A 25,842-nucleotide genomic window follows, 5' to 3' on the forward strand; every position below is an offset into this window, starting at 1 on the left:
GCTCCCTCCCAACACCCTTCCATGACCGTACAGCCATGCACCTCCAGCCCCTTTCCTCAGCTCAACCCTTAAGAGTTTGGCAGGAGAAGGAACGAATCTTCCCTTCCCCCAGATGTGCGAGCACTGGCATGCAGGCACCCTGAATGGAAGTGGCACCATCAAATGAGATAAGAGGGGGAAAATCATAATTTCATATCGATTGCATACACTTATCTAACCCCCTAATGCAAGCACCCTATAACCAAACAAGTCCCTGTCCATCTATAAAGCAGATTTACGGCAAAGACGCATTATCATTTTTATCAGTCCACTGAAAGTTTAATAATCATTCTTCTATTGCTCTAAATAGATGCAATAAATAAATCCAAACATAGCTGAACTACTGGCCTCTCCTTTGCTGCTGTTATTGTTCCAGATCACAAAGACAACTAAAGGAAAAATGTCAGTCTGCTATTTTCCAGTGTGCCTCTGGTAGGAAGCAGCTGTGGAAAGGTTTTTGTACATGAACGGATGAAGCCAGCTCATTAGAGACCTGACACAATGACACACATGAGCAGGAAAGAAAGGCTATTCTTTATCTTTCATTGAACATCATCAAGTTATGCTCAACCAGATTATTTTTTTTTTCCTCTTTTAAACCCACAGACATAGTTCTGTGTTTGGGCAACTTCTACAGCAGACGTCTCATGAAGACTGTTAATCTGAACTACTCCCCCCACTCACACACAGAAACAGCAATTTCCCCTCTCTGAAGAGAGGTACTCTTTTCCGGGGAAAGCAATACCAGGGAAACAGTGTGGTTCAGACCTTCTGTTCTTCCCCAGGTCCAGGGACAAAGCCAAAGCCAGCAGTGACCCTTCGCCCAGCTGAAAGGGCCAGCAGGGATGCTGCCAGCAGGGACCGTTACGCTCTTTCCTGGCCAGGGCCCTGCCGCTGGCTGCCGCCAACAGACCTGTACAGCTTCCAGCACCTGGAACATGTTGGCTCAGCTGCTGCAGGCTGCACACAACAGAAAAAAGAAAACCAGGGAGACTCGGTGCAGTGAGCCTCCCGCCTTCCACGGAGGCTCGCAGCGATGCCGGCTGCCTCCCCGCAGCAGCGCTGGCATAGCAGTGCACTGAGCAACCCACCCTTACTGCCAGGACCTGGGAATCGGTGGCAGAGAGCCTCCGCAGCATCTCCCTGCACATGTAGGGCCCAGCACCGCTGCAGAGGAACAGCTGAGCTCACAGCCCCCTGAGCTCAGCACCAGCCCGGGGGTTCACCATGCTGCCTTCTGCCAAGCACCGAGGATGAGGCACTGGTCCAGCCCGGGACAGAAGAGATCTCTGCTGCCTGAGCTTTACCACAGCTCTCCCAAAGGCAGAAACAGGGAGTTTTGAAGACAGCAGGTCTGCCGAAGCAGCCAGGGCAGGACAAAATGCTCCTCCTTTGCCCCGTGGGGCATCCCAGAGGTGCTGGGACTCTGGAGGCAGCACCCCGTGGGAGAGCGTGGCAGCTCTGTGGGCAGCCAGCCGCCCCCAGGGCTGGTGCAGAACAGCTCCCTGCACAGCCAGGCCCTTGCCTGCCACAGAGCGGGAAATAAGCACAGCCATTTATTATTCCACTTCAAAAAGTAAAAACAAGAGGAGCACAGCAGAGTGCAGCATGCCAGGACCAGAGCGGGTTCTCCACTGCATTTAACAAGCCTGGACAAGAAGCAACACCCCACTGGCCCCTGCCTGACATCTGTCCTGCGCTAGCAGCTACTCTCACCCTTCCAGGCTGAAGCCTTAGTTAATCCTGATTAACCACCTTTCTTAACATGTAAGAAGAGAGTGAAGTTTGTCAAGACTACACTTTCCAGGGTTGCTGTGCACGCACGCAGTGCTCCCTCCTCCATGCAGGCACCAGTGGGCAGAGCCGCTGGCAGCTCCCCAGCACTGTGGAGCACAGCAGGAGCAGGCAGAGTGCTCGCAGCCAGGGCCAGCGCTCCTCAGCCACCTCTCCCACATGGGAAAGCGACCCAGAGGTGAAGGTGGGTTGTTGGGTGCTGCGTTCCCAAACAGGCATGCTCCTTCCCAGGCTCTTCGCAGGAGCACGGTCACGCCTGCCAGAAGGCACTGCCAGGAGTCAGTGCTAACTGCCAGGAGAATTCATCCTTATAAATAGCAGAAATCCAATTTTGTTCTAGAAAAAGACCTTGTTTTCTTGCTATACCAGCAGAGCAATTGGTGGGATCCAAAAGAGAGAGGGATTAAGGAGGAGGAGAATGCCACAAGTGTGAAGCAGTTCAGTAAAGGAGAGTCAAGAAATGCTGGTGTAGAGGACAGACTCGAGGGCTGGGCTTGGGACCCCAAGGAGCTTGTGCCTCTCCCGCTCTCTCCAGGTTTTGCCTCAGGTCCCACGTTAGAGCACGGGCCTCTGAGATGGGGGGATCTGATCACTACCGCTCAGGCGAGCCTCCCTGTGCACTTCAAGGATGCTGCAAAACAAACATTAATTTCACTGACACAATCATATGCAAAAGAGTTCATTAAAACTGCTTTGCAGCAGTCATGCGTTCAGATGGAAGCACAAAATGGGTTTACTCGCAATCAAGTGTGGCCATTTATAAACGCCAGCGTGCAAAGCAGGGCATGGAGCAACGCACAGATCCAATTAAGCTGCCTAAGAACACGTGCTCCCTTACCCCCTCCACAAGTTGCCAGCCATGACATGGTTTTCATACTTTCACCATTTGTATTTCTGTGGAGGCAGTGTGGAAATAAAGACCTCAGAGCTCAGAAGACAGGGAACATGTATCACCCTTACAAGCCCAGAGAGGGTCCATCCAGCCGTCAGCCCCCAGGGCCACCTCACAGCAGGGCCGCAGAGCTGCTCCACATTGGGGTCTCTTCCCCTGCCTCTCCCTCGCCCTTCCCTCCGGCTCATCTCCTGGACTTCTGGAGATGAGCAGCCGCACCACTTATGCTTCCCCCTCCAGCAGAATCCTCTCAGCAAATCAGCCCGACCTCCGGACTTTGCAGCTTGGCTCTCTGCTCCCCCACCCTTCTGCTCCACTTACTCAGATCAAAGTTTGAAGTGTAAGCCAGAAATCCCCAGAAAAGTCTTTGGATCTGACAGGTACATCACTGCTGCTTTAAGGCAACCAGGATGTTGCTGCAGGAAACCCTTCTCAGGGGGTTTATGTCAGAGGGGGGAAAAAAGTAAAGAAACTGTAAGGAAATATATACAAAGAAAAAAAGTAAAACAAAAAAAACAAACACACACACACACGATAATGGACTTGCATCTTATTGATCATTAACATTAAAAAAAGAAAAGTCTAATGGGGAAAGACTGCCAAAGACCTTTGTAATCCCAGCGAAGAGAGAAACATGTTCCCATGATGTCAAGAAGCATCACAATAACAAAGTAGAAAATTTGTAACTTGCTTTTTGTTTCACGTGTCAACTCCAAATCCCAGAGCAGCTCTAGGACAAGTCTCCCCATTGCAATGCCACCACGGGGAGCACCTGGACTGAACTGGAACAAGCACTTCCAAGATCCCACATCACCTGGCCCCCCTCAAAGCCCTTTTAGATGAACAAAGGAACTGAAATACCAAGAATCAAGAGACGAGGGACCAGGAGGTAAGGGTGAAGGGTCTTGCATTTCTTCTTCCATGCCCCATTCTTCCACCTCTTTGTGTAAAGGTAGGACAGTCTGCTCGCCGCAGAAATATTTTAGGAATAAGCAGTTGACACTGTCCAGAATAAAATAACTGATTGCTGCACTAGGCAGAGAGCAAGATAATTAAATACGATCCAGGGGATCCCGTTTCACATATAACTGGCCCTGTTAGCAAAGCACAAGGGCTTTAGCGAGTGAAAGAGCTTGTGACTAACAGCTCCGGGTGCAGGACTGAAGGCTTCCAACACACAAACTGCACCAAGCAGCCCTATGCTGAGAACAGCTGTCACTACAACCAAAGGTAAAGATACTGAGCATATCAATACTTTGCAGGAGTTCCTTCATAATTCAGAGGAGTTATTTATTAATTCACAAAGAAGCGACCAACACAGTTGACAGACTGCGTGTCCCAAGTGTGATATTTACACCAAGTGCATTTCCAAAACAGAGCACCTTGAAACTGTAAGTTACACACAGCTACTATGAAATCTTACACTAAACACAGGTTTAAAAACAAATAAATAAAAATGGAAACAGCACTATTAACCTGGCACAATAATCCCTGCTCTACTAACAGAGATTCATTCTGTGTTCAGATCTAATTCTGATAATCCAACTCAATCAAGTTATTATGATTTTGCTGTATTTGCTGTACACAGTGCAGGTCATAAAAAATAAGGCTGTCTTCATCTTGTGGGACAAAAAAATGCAATCAACACAGTTCCAGCATACAAAGGGTCTTGTTAAACATTGACATGCTTCAGCATGCAACTGGCTTAGCTATGAAGAAAGCCTCAAAACAGAAATCAGCCTCATCATCCACAGGAGGCCAGAACTCCAAGGAAGGCAAAGGTAGAGGATTTAGATGAAGTACATACAATTTTTCAAGCCCAAATAGTTTAAATAAAAATCCTTCTTGCTTAAGACCCCCATCAACACCTCCAAGTGTCACAGACCGATTCCCCATTACAAAGGGCGCTCTGTCCTCACTATCTGACCCTCACAGGAACTTTGCAGGCAGCTCCCTGGAAAAAAACAAGCCCAAAGCACAGCTACTGCTTATACAATAGATGTTTGTCACCATTGTCACACCATCACAAAGGGGAAAGAGGAAGCACAAGCTGCAGTATTGGCCCTTGTTATGAAAGCAGCAGCTCTGTTTAGGCAGGAAAATAAAAACCACTGAGCAATCGGAAGAAAAGGATTGTTAAAGCAAACTGCAAACGAGCACAGGACCAACAGAAAAGTCATCCAAAGCAGAGATAAAAAACCCAAAACAAAACAAAACATCCATCACCTCCACCACGGTGCTCCTGTATCGTCTCCCTGGGAAGGGGCTGCCTGAGCTCCCTTCTGCGCCCAGCCCCAGGGCTGCTACCCAAGGAACCAAACCCCTCTGCTTCCACATCCCAGACCATTCCTTCCCTGACCTTTTCCTACTGCTATGGCCTTCTAGACCTCCTGCTCCCCAGCCGCCTCCCAGTGCTCCTCCAGTTCTCGTGAAGACATGTTTCCCCATATCCTTTGCCTCCTGCTAGCTCAGCCTCCCGCACCCACAGTAAGCAAAGCACGCACCCCTGGGTGGTGAACACCTCTGTAGCAGGGATAGCAGAGGATACACACAACTTCCATGGCACTTCCACTTCAATCACAGAGAGCAAGTGCTCCCAGTCTTCCTTGGTGTCCTTTCCACAGCAGATCCTTGCCCCGAGGATAAGCCATTGCGAACACTTTACGGAGCACTCCACATGGATCCACATTGCAGACCGGGAAGAAAAGATTATTTTAAAAAAATTTCTCATGGCAGAGAGAAACATCAGGTTTAAATTGCAGAAACCAGCAGAGATCCTTGTGTTTCAAGTAGATCTGACCAGAGACAATGTGCTAGCTGCTGGCCGGGTGAACGCTTCGCCTCCCCTCACCGTGCATTAGCTCTCTTGCAAGGCTCTCTCTCGGCCCTGCAATTACAAGACAAACCATTTTATACAAACCACTCGTTTTAATTGCCTTCTCCTTGTTTTCAGCAGCAGGACTACATGATTAATGAACCCGTGGGATGGGTTATTTCTCGAAGACCAACGTAAAAAGGGAGAAAATACTACCAAGAAAAAACAGCTAAGGGCAAAGAGCATCTCAAAACTCACCCCCTCAAAGGCCTCTGTCCACAAGGACTCAGAGAGACTCTGTCTTAGAAAAGTTTCCTCTGCTCTAAGAAAAAAGCCTACAGATATAAGAACGAGCAAGAGGATATATATTATCCTTTACCCTAAATACGCTTAGCGCCTGCAGATAAGTATTTAGGAATCAGGAAGTGTCTTCACCCAATTATATTCAGTGTCAAAAGAGGAAAAAGGCAAAAAAAACCCCAACACACATGGATTTTCTAAGCTTGGTGGCTAAAGAGCTTTTTGACTACCAAATAAATGTTACTGTCAATGGCTATTAATGTTGGAGTGAAATCACAAAGTGACTCTCCTGGAAACACTTTTCACTCTTAAAAAAAAAAATTAAAGCAACAAAGATAGGGAATGTTCCACCCTCTACTCAAAACAAGCTTGGGGCAATGTTTTTCTTGTTTTGGGGAAAAGCAGCAGTTTCCAGAGTGAAAACACCAATCTTCACCTTTCTCAAACCTAAGCCTGTTGTTTACATCTTTGAATTAACTGTGCAAATCTGCTGCTGAGAAAAATTTTAATTAAGAACACTGAATTTAATAGCAGGTTCAGGCTACTTAACTGTCTTTAGAGGCGTTAAATTACTATTAAAAGTAATTGACCCCTGTAAGGAAACAGCCAAGTACTTGACATAATGACAAAGTCGTTCTGAATAAGACAGGGGCTGTTGACATTGTGCAGCACTGAACAGGACTTACTGGGACAAGATCCCCCACAGCAAGATGTGTTTTAAAAACTTCCAGGGGACCTGGCAGATAGAAGATTGATGGGCTCCAGCTACATCAACAATGAGTAGAAAAGCATTCGCTTACCAGTAGTGATGCCTGCAAATAAGCAAAGAAAGTTCCACTATAAAACACACCCTTAATTTAATCTACAGACCTGTTTCTTTTCCTCCTTCTGTCACTCTTATCTGAACACCTCTACCGCAGGCCTGCATAAACAGCGTATCTTGGCCTAGAAAGTGGTCTGCGTTCCTCTTTGATTTTATCAGCTACACTGGCAAAAGATAATTCTGCTTTTGCAACCTTTTATTCCTGTTATTGCTCAGGAGAAATCCACATTTTCTTCTCCTGCCAGAACGCCTCTAGAGCAGTGACGGATTAGGATAAAGGTGAGCGCCCCGCAGTGCTGCCAGGACTGGACGCACCGAAACCACAGCTGAGCAGATCGGCTTCCCAAGCGCTCCTCCATCAACAAACACTTCCGAAAACACCGGAGTCGCACACGGTCCCTACCCAGTGCCCATGCAGCCACCTGCGCCAGGCATCCTCGAGAGACGGCAGGTGCCTTCGCTCCAGAGGCAAACAGCCGGGCCCCCCAGGGAATACCCCCCACAGCTGCCAGTGACGGTGGATGCAACCGCCTGGAAACACACAGGAGAAGCGAAGGGAGGAGGTGCCAGCCATGCGTCAGTCCAAAAGTCAGTCCAAACGACTGAGGGCGCCAAACACCGCTGACACCTCAGGAGCCTCTTGGCCAGCCCACCATCCAACAGACACGGAGGGAGAGCAGACGCTGGTACCCACGGCCTCTACCTGCTGCCGCACCCCATCTGAACTGAAAGCAGAGAGCCCGAGAATGTGTGAACTACGTTCTTGCCGTATTTCCATGCATCTGTGCATCCCCTCTCCAACTCACTCTGCAAGAAAAATTCCCCTAAAGCAAAGGTCTTCAAGTTAATGGTGTGGAAGCTACCACCTACCCTCCCATTCTTTCACATGGCCTAACAGTTTTATATGCCAGGGAATCGCTGTTATGATAAAACTTCTCAATATTCTTACTGTTTCGAGAAGCAAGGTAGACCTGGAGCGCTTTTAAAACAGTTGTGTCTTATTTCATCCAAAAGCATTGCAGGACATTTTTAAACTGTAGGTGCGGCAGGGCACAGGACGACACGGCGGGGCAGGGCATGGCGGGAGACGGTGCTGTCAGATCAAACCGCGGTGCGAGGACTCCAGCAGGGAGAACGCCACGGTATTGCACACCGGTTAGTACAAGCAGGAGGTTACGATCTCATACTCCAGCAACTCATTCCCCAAATCAGCCCAAACTCCCAAGTGCTCGGGGAGACTGCGAGGCACACCTCTCAACAGCCGCCGCCTCCCGCGCACGCTCACAGCTCCGGGCTCCGGCCCCACAACAGCAATTAGACACAACTTTTCTAACGGCAGCACAACAGAGGTATGAAACAGCAAAATGGACACTTTCACCAGTAAAAAGCAGCAGAGCCGTCAGCCGGCTTTCAACACCATCAGTAACGAATGCAGCAGCAGTGCCTCGACTGCAGGCGCTCAGCCTGGCCGATGGTGTGGGCACGCAACGCCGTCACTTGGCCAGGCTGCGCGCGGCCGGGGGTCAGCTTCTCCGGAACGACGCCGGGAAGCCGGAGCAGCTCTCCGGAGCTACCAGCGTGTGGCTGGTGAGGCCAGAGGGCTGTTCGCACCATTTAAGCGCTCAGACCAGCGACGAGGCCCCGCCACGCCCCGACGACCGGAGCGGCCACGCGGCCCACGGTGACACGGGGAAGACACGTTCTTCTGCTGTCGCCGCCACCACAGGGCGGGCAGGCCTCTCCCACCGGCCCCCGGAGCGACACACGGAGCCCAGCCCCGAGCACGGCGGCCAGGCGAGGGGCACCAACGGGCCGTGCCATCGCCACGCCGAGGGGGAAAGGGACTCGAGGGCCGGTCGCGAGCCGCTCCCGGGCGGAGGAGGCCCGGGCGGCACGGCTGCCGCGCGCTCGGCCTCCCCGCCTCGAAGAGACGAGGCGGCCGTTCCCTCCGGCCCGGGCCCCGCCGCCCCGCTCACCTTGAAGTCGCGGCTGTGCTGCGGGGTGTACTCCAGCGTCCAGAGCGCCCGCACCAGCTGCGCCAGCTGCTCGGTGACCTCGCCGGGCGCGGGCGGCGGGCCGTCGGCGGCGGGGCTGGGGGCGGCGGGGGGCGGCCCGCCGCGGAACTGCTCCAGCGCCAGGAACTCGGCGAAGAGCTCGGTGTTGCTGAGGCACTGCAGGATGGCGTTCATGAAGCAGGTGTTGCCGTGGTTGCGCAGCCCCGCCACGCCGGGCACGGCCTCGGGGCCGCCCGCGGGCCGCGGCGGGGGCTCGGGGCTGCGCGGCGGGCCCGGCGGGAAGCAGCTGCCCAGGCCGCCGGCCGCCTGCGGCGGGGGCAGGCGCGGGGCGTGCGGGCCGCGGGGCTCGGGCTCGCTGCTGTAGTGCGAGAGGGTGGAGAGGGTCTTCAGCACGCGGCTCATGAACCCGCCGAGCGACCGCCCGGACGGGGCCGCGGCCGGGGCGGCGGCGGCGGAGGCGGGGGCCGAGCCGGCGCCGCCGCCCGCCGCCCGCCCGCGGAAGAGCCGCTTGCTGAAGGAGCGCTTCTCCTTGGCGCTGCCGGCCGGCCCGGGGCCGCTCACCCGCGACATGGCTGCGCGGCGCAGCGCGCATCCCCGCCCGGCCGCTCAGCCCGCCGGCCGCCGCATCTCCGCCCGCCCGCCGGGCCGCAGCCGCCGCGGCTCAGCCGCCTCACGGCGCCGCCATGCAGCGGGCGGGGCGGGGCGCGCCGCCACGTGACCGCGCCGCCACCTTAGCGGCGGGCAGGCGCCGCCGCCGCGCCGCCATCTTTGTGGCTGGCACGGCGGCGCGGCGGCCGCGGCCCCGCCCCTCCACGTCCCGGCGGGGACAGGCGGCGGGCTGGCACCGCGCCGTGCCACCCGCGGCGGACCGCCGCTGCCGCCGGCGCTTGCTGCGGCCCGCAGGACCTTGCCCGGGGGCGCCCGCCCGGCCCCGCCGCTCCCGCGCCAGCCCCGGCGGCCGCCGTGGGGCGGCGCTGCGCGGCCGCGGAGCGGTGGGCGGTGGCGGCGGGGCGGGGTGGGGTGGGCCGGGCCGGGCCGGGCCGGGCGGGGCGGGCGGCGGCGGGGGTAGGTGCCGGGGCGGCCGCCCGCCGCGCCATCGGCAGCGGCGCCGGGACCGGGAGCGCAGCATGGCCCCGCCGGGCCCGGAGGGCGGCCGAGGTGAGGCGAGGCGGGGGCGCGATTTCCCCCGGGAACAGGCTGTTTTACGGATTAAAACACCCGCCGGGGGCGGGGCGGGGGCGGGATGCCGGTTCGCGGCTCCGCAGTCGCCGGCGGCGGGGGGACGGGACGGGACGGGACGGCCGCGCCGTGTCAGCGCCGGGGGTCGCCCGGCCGCGCCGCGGGGGCGGGCGGTGGCAGCTCCGGCGGTAAGGCGGCGAAGCGGTGGGAGGGAGCCGGGTGTCCCCCCCCCTCAGGCGCCCGGTCCGTGTCTCCGCAGCTGCCGCCGGCGCCATGGCCCCCGGGAAGAAGATCACGGCCCGGATCAAGAGGACGCTGCCGGTGAAGGGCCCGCAGGCGCCGACGCTGAGCGAGCTGATGCGGTGGTACTGCCTCAACACCAACACGCACGGCTGCCGGCGCATCGTGGTGTCCCGGGGCCGCCTGCGCAGGTTCATCTGGATCCTGCTGACCCTCAGCGCCGTCGGGCTGATCCTCTGGCAGTGCGCCGAGCTCCTCAGGAACTACTACAGCGCCTCGGTCTCCGTCACCGTCCAGTTCCAGAAGCTGCCCTTCCCCGCCGTCACCATCTGCAACATCAACCCCTACAAGTAAGGCACCGGCGGGCGCTGGCAGGGAGGAGAGGGTGGTCCCCAGCCGCCGGGGTCTCCTGGCGAATTCGTCATCCCCTCACCAGCCCGGCACCGAACCCCTTCCCAGGCTTGTCCCGCTCCACCGCGGTGCTGCTCGTTGGCAGTCTTTCCCAGCCGTGGGTTTTCCCTCTGCGGCACTTTGAGTAACGTATCCACCTCTGTGCTGATGCTCTTCGGACGCACGTGGATTATAATCGCGCCCTTCCCTTGCTGCCCGCTGAGCTAGACTCAGTTGATTTAGCTTTCTGCTCGAGACAGTCCCTGGTCAGCTCCCTGGTTCTCTTCAAATTCCCTTCTTCCCAGGACCATAGTCCCAGGATTACAAACAACGGCGTCTCCTGAAGAATGGAAAGGGAACATCTGTCACTCCTCTGTTGCCTCTTTTTTTTCCTTATAGGATGCTTTAACTTTATCAATCAACAGTACTTTTTCTCCTGCCAAATTACACTTTACCTTGATGTCTGTTCTGCTGCCAGCTATCCACCCTGCTCCCTGTAGGCGATCCAGCTCTCCCGTGTCTCTTGGCACAGACACAGAAGTCTTATTTCCACATGCTCTGCCTCCTTGGGCTTTCTAACACAAACTTCAAGGAGCTTGGGAGTCTGTGAGGGCTTTCTCTGTAGTTCAGTCTGCTTTGCTTCTTATGGTCTGTGCTCTGAGATCTCTCTGAGAGTATGGCTGTGTCTACCCGCACCGATGTAAATTGATGTGGTGGTAAGAGAGATCGATGTGAGTCCACGACGGAGAATTCTGTCCTGAGCAATGAGGTTCACAGAGCAGTGGGCAAAACGCTGCAGCTAGGTGGTGAGGTGAGATGGGATGTCACTTTCTATCCCATTGTCTCCAATGCAGGTACAGTTCCATGAAAGACTATTTATCTGAATTGGACAAAGAGACAAAAAAAGCTTTGGAGACTTTCTACGGATTTTCAGAGGGCAAGTCCAAGGTGCGCCGGTCGGTGGATGAATGGAACAGCACAGGGAGTGACTTCTTCAAACAGATCCCTTTGCTGAAGTTTGAGGACTTCTCTAAGACAGCAACTGACCTTCGCAGTGGCCAAAAGAGGAAAATCGAGGGCAGTGTCTTTCACAAGGATTCGTCCATAGTGAACTCTGGGGACTCAAATGATATCATCGGCTTTCAGCTGGTAAGTGTTGCTCTTCCTTGGCCAGCAAGTTCCCTGTGGGGCAACGAAGGGGTGTTTTGGGTTGGTATCCCTCTGGCCAGTGTTATTGCTTGCTTAGGTGGCTCTGTAGTGAATAACACTCCCTCTGCTTTTTTGCCCATTCTGCCATGCCTCCATGGCTGCCTGCAGATTCATCTCCAGCTCTCTGGAAGAGAAATACCTTCCTGAAGTCTACCCAAATAGACTTAGTGCCTTCCATGACCTTTCCTTTGGGCCTGAAACATGTGATCTTATCACTCAGCCATGAATGAAAGGTCTCTGATGCCCCCTTGTCCCACTATAACTTCATACGTAGTTATTACTGTGGAAGAGAAACGGTGTCACACGTACCTTGTAGAATACATAACTTCATTTCATCTGAAACACTTTTTCCCCTTTGTAATTATCAGTGCGATGCAAACAACAGCAGTGAGTGTGCACTTTATACATTCAGTTCTGGTGTTAATGCTATCCAGGAATGGTACAAGCTGCATTACATGAACATCATGGCACAAATTCCCCTGGAGACTAAAGAAAAATTGAGTTATTCTGCTGATGACCTTCTGCTGACATGTTTCTTTGATGGCCTATCTTGTGACAAAAGGTCAGTGCACAGAAAATACCTGCCAGCTTAACAGCTTACTTCCAAGTACATAATATGTAGGAATTGAATATTTGGTATATCCTGAATTCCAGCAGGAACCATTTCCATTTTTAAATGAAAGCAAACATTTGCGTCTTCATGAACTTAATTATGCTCTTTAATTTCATTTGTCTTAGTGTTCTGCTGTCCACGTTTCAGATAAATCTATGTTTTTTGGCAGAATCAAATCTACCTGCTTATGATTGTGGCAATGCACTTCTTTCTGGTGGCCGGAGCATCATCCCTTTGTACTGGGGGGTAGCAGCAGAGTTCCCCCATGCAGCTGTGGGGATAAGCTTGCACTTGTACTCGGGTTTAGCAATTTCCCCACTGCCATGTGCAAAGCAAGCTGCTCTGTAACTCTCATTACTGAAGGCATTTTGCATGTGTCTGTGATCATGCAAACGCATAACAGCTTTTCCTGGAATGAAGACATTTGCTTGAGTGGGAGGGGATGTTCACAGGAAGGACAGGAACGTGCTTGAATCACAAGGGTGTGTCCTTTTGCCCTCCCCTGCTTGACAGTGGCTGACATCTTTTCTGAAAAATGAAGGTTTGTGTTCCTTTAGACACTTGGCTGTCAAATGAAGGAGGACTCTGTCCCTTCCACCGCCACCTTCCTGCTAGTTTTGTAAATCCACTTCCCCCACTCTCTCAGCCCCCATTCCCACATGAAAACCTGTTAAACTTTTCATTTCCTGATGCTATTAAACCAGATCATATTTCCATGTAGTTTCAAGATACTAAGAAAAAGACCCACACTTTTCAGCAAAATAAATTGCTTGCCAAAAAAAAAAAAAAAAAGAAATATCCAGTCTTGCTATGTCTCTGCCAAAACAAAAAGCCCAAATCTGCTGATTTTCTCCCACAGACAGTTAAAACTGCAGAGGGCAATGTAACAATATTCGATTTCTTTCAGGCACTTTACTCGATTCCATCATCCCCTGCATGGCAATTGCTATACCTTCAACAGTGGAGAAAATGGGACGATCCTGAGCACCTCCACTGGAGGCAGCGAGTACGGTAAGGAAACTGAGTTTGCAGAGGAACTATTAGATAACAAACAAGCGGTTCAGCGAACTGGATCCTACTGGAGAGTGATTGATGTGTTGGCTCTAGATGCGCAAGCTGATTGGGGGAATGCTTGTTTGAACTAGTGCAAACTATTGCCAGAGAATACAAAGATAATATCATTGCATCACTAATGTTTTCCATCTGAAATTACTGCTTCCCAGTTATATAACTTTTTAAAGTAATTTTCAGCCATGTTCTATGGAGACATGATTTGTTTGCTGTACTTGGGGCCGTGGAGGGACATTACTTGCTGCAAGCGTCTCAGTCTAGCACTGCAAAGGCTTTGCTTGGTTGTTATGGTTCTACTTAAGGCCAGATAACATTAAATAAACTGTGCTGCTCTCCCTCACCAAAAAAAACGGCTCTGGTTTCTGGTGTAACTAACTCTGCTCCTGCCTTGTCCCTGTTCTTCAGGATTGCAGGTTGTTCTGTATATAGATGAAGCTGACTACAACCCCTTTCTAGTGACATCCACAGGAGCCAAGATCATTGTCCATGACCAAAACGAATATCCCTTCATTGAAGACATTGGCACAGAAATTGAGACTGCAGCAGCCACCTCCATAGGGATGCACTTTGTGAGTGACAGCAATCTTGTCTCCAGGTGCATGGCACCATTTCCTTGAAACAGATGTAAATATGAACCGATACGATGTTTGAACGTAGGCAGCAGCTGGAAGGCATCTAATACCTCACACTTGAGCAGCTGAAGTGCCCTGACGAAAATCCTGTGATAGCACTTTTCTGAACAGTTTTCCTTTGCACAGAGGCTGTTGGAAAATCAGGTCTTTATAAACCAAACAGCTACTGGGATTTTGTTTGTTCTCCCTTTTCTCCAACCCTTGGGCTTTCCAGGGGATTTTTTTTGTTTGTTTTCACAGCAAAATCCACAACCACAGAAATGTGTTGTCAAGTGCCTTGTTTAGCTTTAGCAATAAGCAGACAAGTTTGCATCCCACGCAGGTTCTGGGGGCAGAAGAGAATGAGGTGGAGCTGTGGGTAACCCGTGTTAGGGTCAGGTCTGTAAAGACGACTGCAGCGCAACCCCTTTAACTGTTTTGTGGGTGTAAGTCTCGTTTTGCTGGGTTTCTTGCTATCCCAGCTGTAAAAAAAACCTCGCGGGCAGAGACTTTGCCTTTGCCAGCTTAGTAAAGCATCTTGATGTTGGTGTCAGCAAGGGCAGGGAAGGCTGCAGCTCCAAATTTCCCCGATTACTGTAGTGCAGACAAGGCATTTGACCCAAGGGGTTTCTTCCCGTGGTAGAGAAGTGAAAGCAGTGCCATCAGGCAAGCCAGACTTTCCCCTTTCATCTGGATGGGCTGTTAAGTGAGCATTTTAGTTCTGCCTTTTCTTCACTGATGGTTGGGTCAAATGCATCAGCCAGCCTGCTTATCTGTCCTGGCTGGGCGTGCCAGATCTAGATAGTCCACGCATTAGAAAAGACATTAAAAACAGGACTGATGTTTTTTTAAATGTGCAAATAGTTAACTATCTTCCAGCTGTCTGGAAAACTGTGGCAGCGACTGCTTGGTCTAACCAGTGGGGATAAATGCCACCTAAAAAACGAAAAGTGAATAGGAGGTATTAGAACAAGAACAGTTAAAAGGAGGCAAACTCTCACAGGACTATTTCCTTTATAACTATTACACTGTACAGGAGAAAGTGACTGCAGGCAGAGTCTCAATATTTAATGTAATATTTTCCTGGCACAGTAGATTTGAACTGTTGCATATAGTATAAAAAACAAGATTGAACAGATCTCGGTGGCTATGGTTAAAAGATATGGCATGAGGAAGTGATCTGATTGCATCCTAACGTAACAGAACAAAACCTGGTCATCAGTGTACTGCCAGTTAAGGAAGACTCCAGAGAGCCTGCCGAGGGGGAGTCGCAATTGTCAGGACAGGGCTCCACCATGGAGGTGCCGGATCAGTCCTTGTACCCACATCCAAGTACATGAAGGAGGACACAGTGGACATGTGCCACACTCAAAGCTGCTTGCTACAGGCTTGAGCACGGCAATCGCTGTTTTCCAAATGCGAATGTCAGTGTCTAGGTTATCGCTCATGTATTTCTGCAGTGTACTAGGACTCCCCCCCACCTCCAAAAATATTCCAAGATGTTTGGAATGCAAACAAGGCCTTGCTTGGTAGGAGTTTCAGTGCTTTAGTTAAATATTTAGTTTGGAAATTATTTCAGCACCTGAATGAACAAGTAAGCTTTTGTAGGAGTATAAGCCACAACAAAAAAATTCTATACAAAGGATCTATCATCTGTTAGAAGATACAGTGGCAGACTGAGGCAGGTGTCCTGGTATTAGATTGTCTGCAGAAGTTACAGGCATATTAAAAGCTGGTTGCGTTCAGTTTTCAGAAGTAATCAATCTCTAATATTGAAATCACATATTTCTGTGTTCCCTCCAAAGAGAGATTTGAGCATCCTTCTGAAAGAGCTGACTTGCACCATACATGCCTGTAGCCTTCTATTGCTGCAGACAAAAATGGTAATGCTCGCTATCAGGTTTGACCTCAGTAACCTGTAGATCTATAGTCAATGCCTTAAAGGCAAGCAGGCATTTCTCAGGTTCCTACTAAATTGAATCTTTGTAGGATCAGCCCCTAATTTTAAACTCTGTAGAGAAAGACAGGTGAATGGATTCTTAAATGGATGACATTTCTTGTGGTTTCAGGCCACTTTCTTTGTTATAAAGTGGATAATTACTGCAGAAAGATAGTAAGAGTTTAGGGCTGAGCAAGGTAAGGCATTCTGCAGGAAGCAGACAATGTAGCCTGAATCGGGTCTTGTGAATCTCACAGCTCCCAGCCCTGGTTTCAGCAGACCTCGCAGGCGCAGCACTTGGCATTTCAGAGCTCTCTTCTCTGGGCAGAGATTGCAGAACAGAAAAAGGTGTTAGCATTCATTGGAGAGGAAGGGTCAAAGCAGTACCTGGAAAAAGTCCTGAAGGAGATACAAACATTTGATTTAGAGTGATTTTAGAGAGGTGCTGTTGAGCACTAGCGGAGCCTGAAGTGCTGTTTTACCCACAGAACAGGAGCAGCCAGTGCGACAGCTCAGGAAGGTGTGGGTCTTCACAGAAAACAAAACAAACAAACAAAAACAACCAACCAACAACCCCGCTTCCCTCAAAACACAAACGCACATCCAGGATAAATGATGCATAGCCTCTAGGACTTTGCAATGAGAGAAGACACACGTGAATTACTCTGCTTTGAAAAATCCTCACTGTTATGATTATACCATCTTGGCATTCCTGCAGAGGTTTTCAGTGAAGGCAGCAGATAATCCAGCCAGAGCAGTGTTTTGGGAAATGGATACTACAAACACCCCCCCCCCTTGTTTTGACAAGTGATTGACAAATCATTTGAGATGGCAGAAGGTAAACGTGCTGTTCAAACCTGCCCCATCACTTACAGTTTCAGAATTATGATGAATTACCACTAAATCCTTTGGTTTCTCTGTGAACTCCAAAAAACAAGATTTGTTCTTTTCTGGTTCTCAGACTCGGTCTCGCAAGCTGAGCAAACCCTACAGTGACTGTACGGAGACTGGTGCTGACATACCAGTAGAAAATCTCTATAACAAGAGCTACTCACTCCAGGTAAATCTGTTACATTTGTTTTTATCAGTCGCTTGAAAACTACCTTCATAAAAAGCTTTACAATATTCTGTAGTTCAGGATCTGAGATTGTGAACAGTCCAGGTGTAGGGTCACTGCTTTTAACCACTGATGTAAAATACCACAGCACTTTTTAAAATCCAAGTTTTATTCCTAAGTGGTTGATGTTTGAAGTTCCCTTAGGCACCCTGTTAGATAAAGAGAGAACATTAGCTCATTAGGCAATTTTCAAGCAGTGTGAGACTGGAAAATATTGGCCAAGTAAATGTTGCAGCTTAGTAACCCTTGAAGCCAGAAATTGTGACCTTTAGGACTCCAAGAATAACAGATACCATCTAATCAGTATCCAGATAGCAGGATGTTTGTTTACAGAGTAAGTTTCCACTAATTTTGCATGGTTTCTGTAATTGGGTCCTCTTGGAGAGTGTCAGTTGTTCTGGCACTCTCTACTTGAAGAATTGTAATTATATTAGCTGGTGCCTACTGCAAAGCCTGTGCCTAGGCTGGATTTTTATTTTATGGGGTATTATACCTGAACTCTGCTGTGATGTATTGCCAGGTAGGATCACACAGACATTATCTCAGGTTTTTAATAACAGTACTCCACTGAAACTTGGTACTTAGGAGGGCTGGGACTGGGACCAAAAGGCTTGATGACTGGGATTTCAAAAAGAGAAATTCAGTTCCAGCTTGTTCCAACTGATTAAGTGTTTTAGCACAAAACACTGACTCTACTCCCCTATTAATCCTTACAACTTCAGGTCTCCAAATATGCACCAACACAATTTGGTCAAAGCTGTGAACTTTTTCACCAGTGAGTCACTTCCCACACCTAGTTGTTGATTCATGGACCACATGCCATGGCAGACTGAAAACCTTCTCCATGGCTGTGGAAAGACCAACTGCAACACTGAAGCTTTTGATGGCTATAGGGGAAGTGGGGGCATTCACAGACACACCCCCCTCAGAGAGGATTATATTCTTATTTCTTGCACTAGAGCATAAATCCTCCATGGTACTTTCTGCCTGTATTTGTATTCACTAGCAACAGAGCCTGAAGGCCCAGTGAAATGGGGTTCCCATCTCACTGCTACTATGACAAACAGGATGTTTTTAGCTGCATACAAGCCTGGACTTTGGTGCTGCAGAAGCCCAGCAGCCTGTGCTTTTTAGATACCAGCTCTTGGTCTATCTCCTCCAGATTTGCCTGCACTCCTGCTTTCAGAAGGCCATGGTGGACTCATGTGGCTGTGCCCAGTATGCACAGCCCTTACCTGCTGGGGCAGAGTACTGCAACTACAAGAAAAACCCCAACTGGAGTAAGTACTCAAAAACCTCCTGCATTGCACGTGCTTCAACCACCTGCTGCCAGTGACAGCCCTCCACAGCACCATCCCCAGTTAGCACAGCCCTGCCCGCACCGAGCACCTTCCGAGCCACACAGCGTGCTGGGAACAGGCAGATCTGCTTTAGCCCATTTAAGACCCAATACCGCAGAGCCTAAAACCACCTCTCTTGTTCATATTGACTTGTTTCTGACAGTTGTCCTAATTGCTTGTTGTTTGTGCACACCACAGAAGTGTCAAGTGGAGGACTTGACTAGGTGAGGCAATTGTTCACGCCTATAGCAAGTGACAACCACTTCTCAGAGTATTTTGCAATATTTATAGGGTAAATCTTTTTATCCCCACCACGTAGGTGATGGCCACAAAGGCCACCTACACCCCAGAAGCCCCACTCCAGCACAGGTAGCAAGAGATCATTGCTTTTCTTTCCAGCTTCTCGTACACATGTCTTGCTCCCTTCTTGCAGTGTATTGCTACTACAGACTGCATGAAAAGTTTGTGAAGGAGCAGCTAGGCTGCCAGCAAATCTGCAAAGACGCCTGCAGGTAAGTCCTGCCCACCACCAGAGGTAAAATGCTGCGTGGGAGTTGGAGCTCACAATTGACAGCCTGTCTCTCTCTCCAGCTTCAAGGAGTGGGCACTCACCACCAGCATCGCCCAGTGGCCATCCACCGTGTCAGAGGTCAGTTCCTAATTGCGCTCCACTGTGACAATAGCATACCACAGCAAGGCATTAAATAAACCCAGAGGTTGAGCACGGAAGCAGGGGGCCCTTGGGGTATTTGTTAGCACTTCGGTGATGCTCCTCCCAGAGGCTCAGTCTGTAGTGTTGAGGTCAGGACTTCCCCTCCAGGAGTTCACCATTAAACTAAAATTTGGCTTGTGGGCTGGGAGATCCCCTCAGGGACAGCTGGCCCGTCACATGCATTCAATTCTGGCACCCAAGGTGGTTCAAGGAGGTGTGGAGCGTGAGCTCCCTTTCCAGGGGATTTCTACACAAGCACACACAGCTATAGCAGTATTTTCTGTCTTTTTTCCAGGACTGGATGCTTAGAGTTCTCTCTTGGGACAAAGGGCAAAAAATCAACAAGAAGCTGAACAAGTAAGTTTCCATGTATGTGTTTCTAGCTTGCACCTCAAGCTCAGATATAATCTCAGCAGCCCTAATGATGGCAATTGGGGAAAAAGCTCCCTCAGATTGGCCCAGCCCTACTGGTCCAACTGGTTATTTGCATAGTTTTTCAGTATGTTTCATGTTATTGTTTTACTAAACCCTCAGCCTGCCTTCTGCTTCTCCTCTCAGGACGGACCTCGCAAACCTCATGGTGTTTTACAAAGACCTGAACGAGAGATTCATTTCGGAGAATCCTGCCAACACAGTAAGTGAGCGCAGCAGTTCCCTGCTCAGTGCCAGGAAGACGCGTCTCTTCCTCCCAGACAGGCTGGAAGTTTTCCTCTGGCCAGGGAGAATCCCATCCAGGCAGGGGCAGGAAACCATCCTCAGACCATGCACTGTGGCGGGGGGGGGGCCAGTCCTGCCCTTTGCAGCCCTTTTATCCGGGGCTGCTTTTCAAACTGTCTGGTTCTAAGCCCTGCACTGGGGTAGCCTGCGGGCTGCCTCTGGTAAGCACAGCTCTGTGTCCCTGCTGAAGCAGGGCAGGAGAGGATAACGCAGGCAGCAGAGGAAGGTCCCACTGCATTTGGTAGCACTCACAGCAAACCCTGGGTACCCCAGCTTGACACAGCCTCCCTGCATGCCTTAACAGTGCCATGGACACGCGTCTGGTGCCCGCAGGAGCCGATAACCTTGCACTGTCTTTTCTTCCAGCTCGTAATTCTTCTTTCCAACTTCGGAGGCCAGCTGGGCCTTTGGATGAGCTGCTCAGTCGTTTGCGTCATTGAGATCGTCGAGGTCTTCTTCATTGATTCGCTTTCCATCGTAATGCGTCGCCAATGGCAAAAGGCAAAGAAATGGTGGAACGACCGAAAAAGGGACCGGCTGGGGAAGCCACCACAGGCTGGCGACCTGGAGAGGCAGGGTCATGATAACCCTGTCTGCATCGATGAGGACCTGCCCACCTTCAACACCGCCCTCCGCCTGCCGCTGCCCCAGGACAACCCCTTGCCCAGGACTCCCCCCCCCAATTACAGCACTTTGCGGCTAGAGACTGCGTTCACGGAGCAGCTGCCCGATACACTAGAGGTTGGGCAACACTGACGCTTATTTATCCGCCCATCCAGCTGCCAAAATAAGAGGTGGGTGCTGGACCCACATGTCCAGGGGTGAAAGGCATGCATCCACACGAGCACTGAAGGGCTGTTGGGTCAAACCCTTATTCAGGGATTGAACTTGCAGTCAAAGCTTCTCTGAGCAAAGCTCAGACACAAAACCCAAGGGCTCAGAGACATTAGGAACTTCAACATCAGTTCTCAAGTTAATCATTGCAGGAGATGGCTGGAGCAGGATGTGGCACTGAGCTGGGATGTCTTGCCAGACAGAGACATACAACCAGCTGCACACACCCCATTGTATGTGGGCAGGAATTACTCCACAGCAGAAGATTGATGCCACATTGAGTATTAATGCTAATTGCTCTCTGCTGTGTGGCTCGACTTGTGGGAAAAACCCGTGGCTTTCAGGAATGTAGCATGACATTTGTAGGAAAGGGTATGACAGAGGTTTGGGAAGAGCACAAAATGGATAAAAAGGAAAGCTCTCAAGCTGAATTTTGATTAGGAACCTGATTCCAAAGGTGGCCTGAGGAGCTCTTTATTCTGAGATGAAAGGTTAGGATAGCCATAGATGTGCTCATAGAGCAAGTTATTACACACCTTGAGTAGGAGTACCTAAGTCATCCCAAAAGAATCATCTGAAAAGGGCATGAAATCTAATTTGGATCACAATAGTGAATTGCATACTCTGCAAGCTTGTTTCATTTTACATCACTCAAGCCGGCCATTAAACGTAACCTCAGAGGAGCTCATTAAGCTGTGCATGGCCTTGGCCACACGTGACTTCCCAGAAGCCTCAAAGGGAGCTGGCTGCTCTTTTCCTGCTCAACCCCGGGCAAGGACTTCCCTCCTGTGGCTGCCCGGTTCACCGCCCCGGAGCTGGCAGTGCCCAGGGAGGTGACGGAGCCACGCGGGGCTGGAGCTGCCTTGGGCTCCGCACGCATCCCTGAAGGGAGGTGGCCGGAGGATACATCTGCCCCACCAGTACGTCATCCACCTTGCTTACGCCCCTTCCATTCCACGGTGCTGCACCAACACCCCGCATCTTGCCTCCTGTGCACTGTGCCGTGCTCCTTCCACCGCGCCGGACCCTCCCGGTGGGCCAGAGGCTGCTGCCTGCGCCCGCCCGTGGAGAGACCTCCAGGGCGCCCAGCTGCGGTGGCAGCTCCCTTCCCCTTGCTCCCAGTTCTGCACCTGACTCTTTGCTACCATAGCCGATTCTTAGCTGCCTAGAGCACGCTGTGTAGATGTTGAGGATGAATCTAGCCTACGCCGGGTTGGCTGCTTAGGGGTTTTGTAGAGCAAGAGTGATTCAGAGCGTGTGCGCGCGTGCATGTGTCAGCGTAAGAAAGTGTCTCTTTTCCTTTCTCTATATAAGCTTATTTTATATAGGACAGTGAGAATCCAGAAAGGTTCTTTAATGTGCAATAAAACATATTTTAACTGAATTATTTAAAAAGCTGATAAACTGAAAAAAAATAAAGATATATTTTTGAATAACTGCTTTGCCTTTTTTTTTTTTTTTTTTTTAAATCAACGATAAGCAAGTTGGGCATCCCAAAAGATTATGGGACTAGCCTGTGCCTGCCCCGGGGCTGCCAGGTGCTCAGCACCCAGCCAGGCACCCTGCGCTCCTCTGCAGAGGTGGGGCTGTGCTGGCAGAGTGCTGCTAGACCTGGCTCAGGAGCAGGCAGCAGGGAGGCCAGGGGTGCAAGCAGGCATGCAGTGAAAATGTCTTTCAGAAATCAGCACGAGCCAGCAAGGTGACCAAAAACGCTGGAACCTCAGGTGTCCCCAGACAGTTCCATTCCTGGGCAGCCCTTTAGAGACCATAGAAGAAGAGAGAACTGGGTTTGCTCTGCCTCAGAGCCCCTTCTCTAACGCACGAAGGTGAGGTGCTCAGAGCAAACCATTGCTTGTCCCCGCCACCTCTAACACAGCATCGAATAATAAGGACGCCCGTTACACTAGACTTGTCCCATTTGCAACAGTGGCAAAACAGACCTAGAGAAAAACAGACTAGCCTGCGCAAGCCACACGCGCACCAGGGACACCTTCCCCTTTGCATTACAGGTGTGAGCTGTCACGACCAACAGTGGTGGAAGTAACAGCAAGCTTCAGCGCTAGATAACGTCTTACAATAAGCTCCTTCCTTGCCAGTTTGTTAGTTCTTTATATAGGAGCTGGTTTGGCTCAGTTACACCTGACTAGGGACCTTCTTCCAGATGCAGGTAGTTGCTAGGGTCAGTTTTGACTCCAACTCTTACAAAGCACAGCCTCCTATGAGCATTGAGGGGGGCAAACATTTCCCTGGGAAAAAGCAAACAAACATCGCAAAGCAGGACATACCACAGTTCTGTTCCTCATCCGTACTTGCGTGTGCAGCAACGCTCGACAGACTGCAGCTCTCTGCAGGGACTGCAAGGTTTGCTCACTTCTGCTTGCAGGCAGTGCCAAGGAGGGGCTGTAGGATCTCTGCTTGCTGCTGGGACAGCACAGCTCCTTCCCTGCTGCCAAGCCTGCTCACGCAAGGACTCCTCTTCCTCTCAGGCAGCTCAAGTGGCTCTGCCCCACTCCCAGCAACCCCCCAGCACCAAGAGCTGGGTTAAATCAGCAGGTGCTAATCATGCAATCAGCCCCCCTGGAAAGGAAGGAACCCCCCCACAGCTGCAGCATGGAGAATCATGCTGCACCTGGGTCCTGTGGCCGGGGAAGGTGCCTGCATCTGGTGCAGCTCGGGATGGCCGAGGGGGTACGGCCTCGGAGGGTAGCTGCGTCCCCAGCGCTCATCAGTGGCCACGCTTCCCATCGCGGTGGCAGCCAGAAGCTGCGTCGTGTGGGTGCTGCAGGTTCCCAGATCTCTCTCCGGGGTACCTGAGAATTCACAACACAGGCAAAGCCTTGCAGCACCGCATTTGTTAAAGCAAAGTCAGACTCGGGGAGAGCCGTAAAGTGGATGATGCTTCAACTAGTTGTAATTTTAGAAAGCCTTGTATCTTTAAAGGCTTCCCAGAGCAAAACAAAAGCCCTTTAAAATAAACTAAGTGGTGCCAATCCTGCAAGAAAGCAGTTGTATTGACTGGTCAAACTTTATACCCAATAACTGCACTTCTAATAAGGAAAATATCATTTAATTGAGAGCAAAGCTGCTGAAGCGTAGCATTCCCCTGCAGCATGCCTGTAAGGCCTCTCTGGTCGATAACCCAGGACATGTGTCCTGCCGGGCGCTTTTTGCCATGAGTGCTCACTTTAAGCTCTTTGGAAAAGCACAGGTTTTCTGTAGGTGTTTTTTTGCATTTACTTCTCAGGGCAGGTGCAGCACCTTTTCCCCTTGTATGAATAATCCTTGGGAGGCAGAAAGCCACGGAGTAGCTACAGAAATGGATTACTTTATTGTGAACTAAATACTGAACTCTACTGAACTCCTGAGTCATCTTAAACACAGAAAACTACCTGGGACAGAATGAGAATCAGGTCTGACACACACTGAACATCATAAACTAAAAGCGTTTGAGAAACTCAGCTTGGAGTTTATGGGAAGAACAGGCAGTAAAATTTGTGGTTTCGTGATATCCCCTCGTCTGCTGCTGCAGCCGCTGCTCTGAGAGTCAGGTGGGAACCCCGGTCTCTTCCCATGGGGACAGTATTCCCAGGAGACTCGCGGTGCGCAGTGGGAGCCCAGCCAGCCCCAGGCAGGGCTTGGGAGCAGGCAGCCCCCCGCTTGCCGGCAGCCCACCGCTCACCCCCCAGCCCTGGGATAGACCTGCCTCTCGCTACCAGACCTGGCCGCGGTCACGGTGTCCAGGCTCCTGGGCAGGGACGATGATGGCCCCAGCCCCGCAGACCCACGGCTGTGGCTTCACGGCACCGTGGGGCTACAGGGGAGCAGCTGCGGTACCCGAAATCACGGCGAAGGCGCAGGCAGCATTGCAGGCACAGCGCTGCCACAGCTCCGGGGCAAAGGATGGGCTGGGGAGAGGTGTCGAAACAAACCTGCAGCAAGCAGGTACCAGTGACTCATGGGGAAAGGCTGCCTGCACGCCGGGAGTGGCCCTTTGGACCAGAGGAGGCACAGCGGGCGAACCCCGCTCAGCTCTTCCGCAGCTCCCAGCAGCAGCCGCTGCCGGAGGGGGGAAAGTTGCGGGTGATGGAGGAGCTGCTGGGGTGGGGGGTGAGGAGGAGGAAAATCCAGCTGCACAGAGAAGGTTTGCCAGACGGGAGGAATCTGCCGGTGCCTCCCCCAGCAAGTGATGCCCTGACAGAAATAGGGTTTGAAAACACACGGAGCCTGCCGGCCCTTCTCTGTCCTGCTGGGGAATGGACACCTCCATACACCACGTTATGGAGTCTGCTGGCCATACCCAGGGCTGGCTTTGTGTCCCTTGATACACAATTGCCCCGTAACAGCCTTCAGGGGCATGGACCAAATCTGGTTTTTTTCCAAGAAATCTTCCCAACCAACCCTAACCCAAATAGCTCAGGCGTTTTGCTTGTGAGTGCCTGATTTCTGTAGTTACTGTCCTGACCTACCCCTATCCCCCAAAGGAGCACTGCAAAGGCTACGCGGGCTCCGTCCTGCTGTGAGGAGTTTGGAGATTGGTTTGTCCAAGCTGCGGTGGAAGCAGTTACAGAGCAGGCATCAGTCCCGCTGCTGGCCTCGCCTGCTGGTGGCTTTCCCAGTGCTCCCAGCTCCTTTGGCACAAGTGTGCAAATACCTGCCATGCAAACCATGCAGAGAGGGGCAGCCGTGCAGAGACAAACTCCAGTTGCAGCGCTGGGACTTGCTGCTTAAGTGCTTTTGAGAATCAAAACTGCTGGGCAAAGGCAGTTTCCCTGAGTGGAAAACAAGACTCTCATCCTGACTGCTTGTTTCACTGCTCAGCATGAACAGCCAGCACAAAAGTGACTCAAAGACAGGACGGCCAAACGCGGGAAGGATATGTGGTTTCCCTATCAGACAGAATTTCGCCCGGTAATGCAGAGAAAAATGGGAGCATCCAACCTGCCAGTCAACCAGCATGAAAAACTTGCCCAGAATATGACAATGAACAATAAGTCACAGATTCCTTGGAAAACACATCTGAGATGCAGCCCGGCCCCATCCCAGTCCTAGCTGGCCAAGGCACCGCTGCCCCAGCCCCACGGGGTGCAGCAACCGGGGGTGTCAGCCTGGAGGGGTAACTCCAGCCTCCCTCAGAGCGAAGGGATGGCTGCCCAAAGCTGCTCCCAGCAGATGCAGCCAGGCGGCACCGATGG

General features: G+C 51.5%; 2 protein-coding genes across 4 annotated transcripts in view; one reads left to right on the forward strand and one right to left on the reverse strand.

The window, feature by feature from the left end:
• The window catches only part of USP31 (ubiquitin specific peptidase 31), a 46,949-nt gene extending 37,616 nt beyond the window's left edge, over positions 1-9,333 (reverse strand). For all 3 annotated transcript variants that reach the window (XR_008232810.1, XM_052772706.1, XM_052772705.1), the window contains exon 1: positions 8,640-9,333. Coding sequence is in view for 2 of the 3 variants with exons in the window: in XM_052772706.1 (XP_052628666.1) it covers positions 8,640-9,248 (609 nt within the window). In the remaining variant the exon portion in view is untranslated. The remainder of the gene's footprint in view (positions 1-8,639) is intronic.
• Positions 9,334-9,706: 373 nt separating this feature from the next.
• SCNN1G (sodium channel epithelial 1 subunit gamma) lies at positions 9,707-22,086 on the forward strand. Its single transcript, XM_052773185.1, has 13 exons — positions 9,707-9,836; positions 10,117-10,447; positions 11,342-11,636; positions 12,065-12,258; positions 13,217-13,320; positions 13,786-13,949; positions 16,892-16,990; positions 18,210-18,327; positions 18,821-18,899; positions 18,979-19,036; positions 19,395-19,456; positions 19,658-19,733; positions 20,183-22,086. Exons 1-13 carry the CDS (start codon positions 9,806-9,808, stop codon positions 20,570-20,572), a joined length of 2,001 nt encoding a protein of 666 aa, XP_052629145.1. The 5' UTR covers positions 9,707-9,805; the 3' UTR covers positions 20,573-22,086.
• The last annotated feature ends 3,756 nt before the right edge of the window (positions 22,087-25,842 follow it).

The sequence above is a fragment of the Harpia harpyja genome, chromosome 21, assembly GCF_026419915.1.
Source record: "Harpia harpyja isolate bHarHar1 chromosome 21, bHarHar1 primary haplotype, whole genome shotgun sequence".
Lineage (NCBI taxonomy): Eukaryota > Metazoa > Chordata > Aves > Accipitriformes > Accipitridae > Harpia > Harpia harpyja.